The 5,961-nt window shown below is 31.0% G+C and overlaps 1 protein-coding gene across 1 annotated transcript; it reads left to right on the top strand.

Moving 5' to 3' along the window:
• Positions 1-823: 823 nt before the first annotated feature.
• On the top strand, positions 824-5,629 carry LOC308501851 (NKG2-A/NKG2-B type II integral membrane protein-like; the record flags this gene model as incomplete). The annotated part of the gene is made up of 5 exons (XM_081058943.1): positions 824-1,010; positions 1,402-1,497; positions 2,006-2,059; positions 2,587-2,738; positions 5,525-5,629. 5 exons carry the CDS (start codon positions 824-826, stop codon positions 5,627-5,629), a joined length of 594 nt encoding a protein of 197 aa, XP_080915069.1.
• Positions 5,630-5,961: the final 332 nt, after the last annotated feature.

The raw sequence follows: 5,961 nt of genomic DNA, 5'->3' as shown, positions 1-5,961 counted from the left end.
ACTTTGAAAGTTATAGGAACTTTTTGGGAGTTTAAAACAACATAGTTCTTTTATAAATGATTTTTGTATGTATTTATCGTTATATACTATTATATCTTTACCATTAAATCAATACCTATGTATTCTATTACATAAGTACTTTAAAAATGTTGTTAATATTTTTTAGGTTTTCAATAAGTTTAGTGTCTGTAGCATTTTACAACATGTGAAATATTTCTTTACATTTGTAATAATTTCTCATAACTTCACAATCATTCAAAATAAAAGATCATTTGATAACAACTCATTCCCTTTACTAAATAAATGTAAGGCACTAAATGAAATTAATTTAGTGCAGGAAATTACTATATATGCCAACACTACTAATTTGCCATCTTTGAGCACTCAGTCTTTAACCTTATTGTATTTCAAAATTATCATAAATAATTTTGTGAGTAATTTTTAATACAGAATTTTAATTTTTAATACAGACCTTCTAATGATGTTAAAAACATTTCTCTGTAGTCTGACTTAAATTGAGGGTATTATTGTTTATGAACTTCTTTATTCCTCACTAATTTATCACTTTTCATGGCTCAGATCAAAAAACATATTATCAAATTCAGAATATCTTTAAAATGTATTTAACCATGAGACACTTATTTAAAGCTCTAAAGCATTTAAAACAAGATCTTTAGATTCTTCTACTGCAATATGAGCCCAGCTCACCCTCTACCCCACCCACTTTTACAGTAAGAGATCTCATCATTGCATATATTGATACCATTCATTGTTAGGTACGCTTACCTTAGAGCACAGTCTGTGACACCACTCAGCTGCACAGATGAATAACCAAAGAGTAACCTATGCAGAACTGAATCTGGCTAAGGACTCCAGTAGACAGCAAGTAAAACCTAAGAGCACTAAGAGTTCCATTTCAGTAACTGAGCAGGAAATAACCTGTGCAGAATTATATCTTCAAAATGCTTCTCACCATCTTCAAGAGAATGACAAGAAGTACCACTGCAAAGGTAAAATATTTAATAGAATCACAGTATAACTGCTCTAAGATGTGCTGTTGGGGTGCAGAGATGTGGGGAACAGTAGGAAATATGTGGAGGAACACTTTTTATTTGTTTGGATCAGAGCTTGAATTTGGAATACAGTATTCTAATGTGAAATCCGAGGACTAATTTTACTCAGGCATCGTTGTAATGTGTAGTCTTTGATCAGGAACTTATGGAGCATTGTGTTTCCTGACAATGCAATGATATATTCTGAGAAAAGTTTGCAATGGTAGATATGGGTCAGGGGTTCTAGTTTATATATATGATTCCCTGTTCAGGAAGGTTCCCTGCATGTAAATTGTCTAAATATTTATCTCCATCTCATTCTTCAGTGTTTCCCTTTATCTTCCTGTAGATTTTCCATCACCTCCAGAGAAGCTCATTGCTGGGATCCTGGGAGTCATCTGTGTGGTCTTGCTGTCCACTGTGGTAACGATAGCTGTTACTACCTGTAAGTCAAGTTTTGAAAGATTATAAGGGAACTTTTCACTTTAATGATTGATTGCCAGTGCCTGTAAATATTTCTTAATATTGTGGACTAGGCCTCTAATTTTAACGTATGCAGTTAAAGTAAATGTGAAAGGGTGATGAATTTGTTGAAGATTAAATATCAGAATGATTGCAGGCAACATTTTACAAATATATGTACATATATAAATATAAATTCTGATTTCATAACTCAAAGACATGCTTTAGAAGGCTAAAATACCTTATTGAGATATACAAACTAATTCTGAGATTGGTTAAATCAACTACTGTAGTAGAATTCGATCCTTTAGGCTTTTGAAATATATTTTCTTAAATGTTCATTAATTCATTAATTTTTCTTGTAAAATCAATTTTATTTCAGATCATTCTTATCCTAAACATTACACCAAATGTCAAAGTAACAAACCAAAATATTATGATTTATGCAGATCAATATTAATTTTTTAATAAGAATTACTCCTTTTTCCTAGCTACCGAAAAACCAGAGCAGAATAATTACACCTTGACAACAGGGATCCAGAAAGGTACAGAAGAATTTTCAAAGTTCTAATATTAGTACAGCTTATAGTTTGTATCTCAGGATAGGCAAAAATAATATTACATTTTTTGGGGGAATATATAAATTATAACATTGGGCAATAAATGTTCATAAATAATAATTTTACAAGAATGGTCCTTCTTATGGAACAATATGAAGAAGTGTTCATTCATTTTAAATCACCATACCCATTGTCACTGACTGGCTTACATTTCCCCCTGCTATGGTATGAGACAAACAATTTTGTTTTCTAAAACAGTGGTTTTATTCATTGACTTTCATGATTTGCGTTAGAATAGAAATTTATGTTTGTGTTTTTCGTTGTTTAGGCACATAAATTAGGGGGTGAGACACTGACCATTCTCAGTGAGTGTGTGTAATTGCATTTTATTTTACATGTACCAGCCAGTGAGGGTGCATAGAAATGTTATGCATATATATGTTTATAATTATGCAAATATGTAAATTTATTTCCATTTTTTAATTCAAATTGTTTTTTCATAATTTCTTCAGCATATCATCGTGGTCGTTGTCCAAAGGAGTGGATTACATATTCCAACAACTGCTATTACATCAGCACTGAAAGAAAAACATGCACTGAGAGTCAGATGGCCTGTGCTTCTAAGAACTCACACCTGCTTTATATCGATAACAAAGAAGAAGTGGTAAGATTTTAAATGTTTCCAACATTTTATTGAAAGATTATTTTGGTCTATATTATGATTGCAGTATTCATTCATAATTTTGTATACATTTGTAGTTTGTTTTAAAGTCTATTAATATTCTATTGTTTAACTCTTTAATCTTTTATTTATATTTCATGTCATTAATGCACATTTAATAATTTCTAGTTCTTACTTTCCATAGACAACCATGCTTCTATACATACCTTTTGTCTAAAATAAGTTTTGCTATTTAATTTTGCTATGCAATTTTAAATTATGTCAAAGAAACTAAACATCATGTTTGTGCAGATTGTTTATAAATTGGAAGGACCCATGTAATTACAAATCAGATCATGAAAAGGAAGTTTCCAGTCCACGAGAGCTCACTCCTGTGTATTCTCTCAACTTTCCCTCCCACACTTAATCACTATTCTGATTTTTAATATTCCAAATTATCTTTGCTTAAATTTGAGCTTCATATGATAGGGATCATTCAGTGTGCATTTTATGTTTCGTTTCATTCACATATGATATTTTTGCAATTCATCCACACTGTTGCATTTATCTGTAGTTAATTTTTGCTGATGTACTACATGTACATGACATTTTTAATCTACACCATTCAGAATACAGTTCTTTTAATGTGTGTATTGTAAATAATGTTTTATGGAAACCCTTGTGTACATCTTTTCCAAATATTATTTGAAATTAATATATTATACATACATGTTATGTAGATCATATTGTTTTTATATAATATAGATACAATATTTATAATAGTTTACAGATAAAGTTATATGATTATAATTGTATATGGGTGTAATTATAATATAATTATTCTTCTGTGTGTCAAAATGAAATTTCAGGTCATAAATATATGTGTATATCAAATTTATTAAATGATTCCATCATTTTTTTGGTTTATTGAGTAAATACACATTTTACCAATAGTCCTTTGATTTAAACGTAGTACTATCAGGAATTTAATGTTATAATTTTTTATCTTGCCTATTTCTCCTATATGTTGTCTGTCATTTTCCTTTCCTTAACCAGTACAAGCAGTACTTGTTATATTTTGGATATAAGCTCACTTTTTAATTTAGGAGATACAAGTAGGTTCTTTGACTCTGTGACTTACATTCTTATTCTCATATTGGAGTTTTTTAATGACCAGAATTTATTAATGTTAGCAGAGTCTACTATATCATTTTGGGTGTTACTGATCATTTTGGACTACTTCTGAAATCAGTCAAGGTTCATGAAGATAATCCCCTACATTACTTCTAGACTTTATTGTTTTCCTTTATTATCATTATCTAATTGAAGGATCATAATTTATAGCAAAGATTATCTTTACGTAAATAACTATATATGAACATATAATTCTATATATATATACATATGAGCTAATCTGCTTTATATAGTTAGTAGGTATTATATATATCTTTATATAGATGATAATGTATATAATATTATATGTATACACATATTCATACACACAGTAGTTCTCTTATCTGTGGGGAGTATGTTTCAAGACCCCAGTGAATGCCTGAAATCACTGATAGTACTGAACCTTATATATACTATGGTTTTTCTTGCACATAAGTACATATAATAAAGTTTAATTTATAAATTACGCAGAGTGAGAGATTAAGAACATTAACCAATAATAAAATAGAACAATTATATAAATAGACTATAATAAAAGTTATGTAAATGTGGGATCTCTCTTATTTCTCTCTTAAAATATCTCATTTTCCTATACCCACCCAGTTTGAGGTATGACAGCAAAAGTAGCACAGATTTGTTTTTCCTCCACAATTTCACAGATAGAGCATGGTTTCTTACTGTAGATTTTAGCAATTTCTGCAGAAGATTTTTTGTCTTTCCTTATTAAATCAAGAACTTTCACCTTTTCTCTTCCAGAAATTACTTTACAGCCTCTGTTTAGTATATTCGATTGCCACTATCACTAGTCTCAGGCGTTAGCACCATTACTATAGAAAATAAAGGTGACTTCAACACAAGCACTAAAATCCTGCTACAGCTGATCTGATAACCAAGAGCAACTTGTGACTAACAATCAGGGAAGGGGAGCATATACAGTGTAGATATGCTGCGCAAAGACATGCTTTATATCCTGGGCAAAGGGAGTGGGACAGGAGGAGTTTCATCACGATACTTAGAAGTACACAGAACTTAAACATGAATTTTTAAATTTTGGAATTTTCCTTTTAATACTTTTGGACACTGGTTGGCTGTTGGTATCTGAAAGCAGGTTACTGAAACCACAGATAAGGGGGCACTACTGTACGTAAATCACAGTCTACACAGTCTACAGCAGTTTGAGTACCATGGAGAACTCTTATCTCCCTTTTTGTTCTTTTACTGTGTCAATTTATAATTGTCTTAAATATTTTATCAATATACATATAAAATCACATAGCAGAAAGTTGAAATTTGCTTCAATTTATAATTTTTCCTCAACTATCAAACAATTTAGAAAACAAAAGAAATGAATAGTCTATATATCCAATAAGATTTTTATACTTTGTTACCTTTGCTTCCTGATTATCCAAGAATCCCTCTTTTATCATTTAATTTCTGCTTAGATAATTCCCTTTATTCTATTAGAGTTGGCCCCATGGCGAAATGTTTTCTTAGTTTTTCTTTATCTGAGAATGTGTTGATTTCCCCTTTATTCCTGAGTGATATTTTCCCTGCAGTTCTCTATGCTTTTTGGTTGGAATAAGGCAGTTAGCACCTAAAGTTTTCTGTTTTTCTAGCCTGCTGCTTTCCTGTTCCTTCGACTGGAGAAAAAAGCCTTTCTTGTCTGCCCTCGGGTGTTTGTGGTTTTCTGGCCTCTGCAGCATCCAGTCCAGGATAAATGAGGGAAAAAGGAATTCCAGGGAGCTTACTGCCATCTCTTTCCTCAGGTCCTCAGTTCCCAGCTCTGTCATCTTTCTCATCACAGTTTTGAATCTTTAATCTTTGGGTTTTTTTTTTTTATGTATAATGTTCAAGGGTTTTACCTGTATTTAGTGGGAGAAATAAAGAATATCCACCTTCATCTTACCAGAATAAAAAGTCTGATCTGTAGCAGTTTTTCTTTAATTTTCTTAATACTAATGGTCTTGAGACTCTTTTCATGTACTTATTTGTCACCCTTATATCTTTTAAGACATTTTTATTAAATTTATTGGAGTGTTATTGGAGCCATGTT

This window comes from Rhinolophus hipposideros (genome assembly GCF_964194185.1).
Source record: "Rhinolophus hipposideros genome assembly, chromosome: 9".
NCBI classification, from domain to species: Eukaryota; Metazoa; Chordata; class Mammalia; order Chiroptera; family Rhinolophidae; genus Rhinolophus; species Rhinolophus hipposideros.
This window is presented reverse-complemented; position numbering and strand designations above follow the sequence as displayed.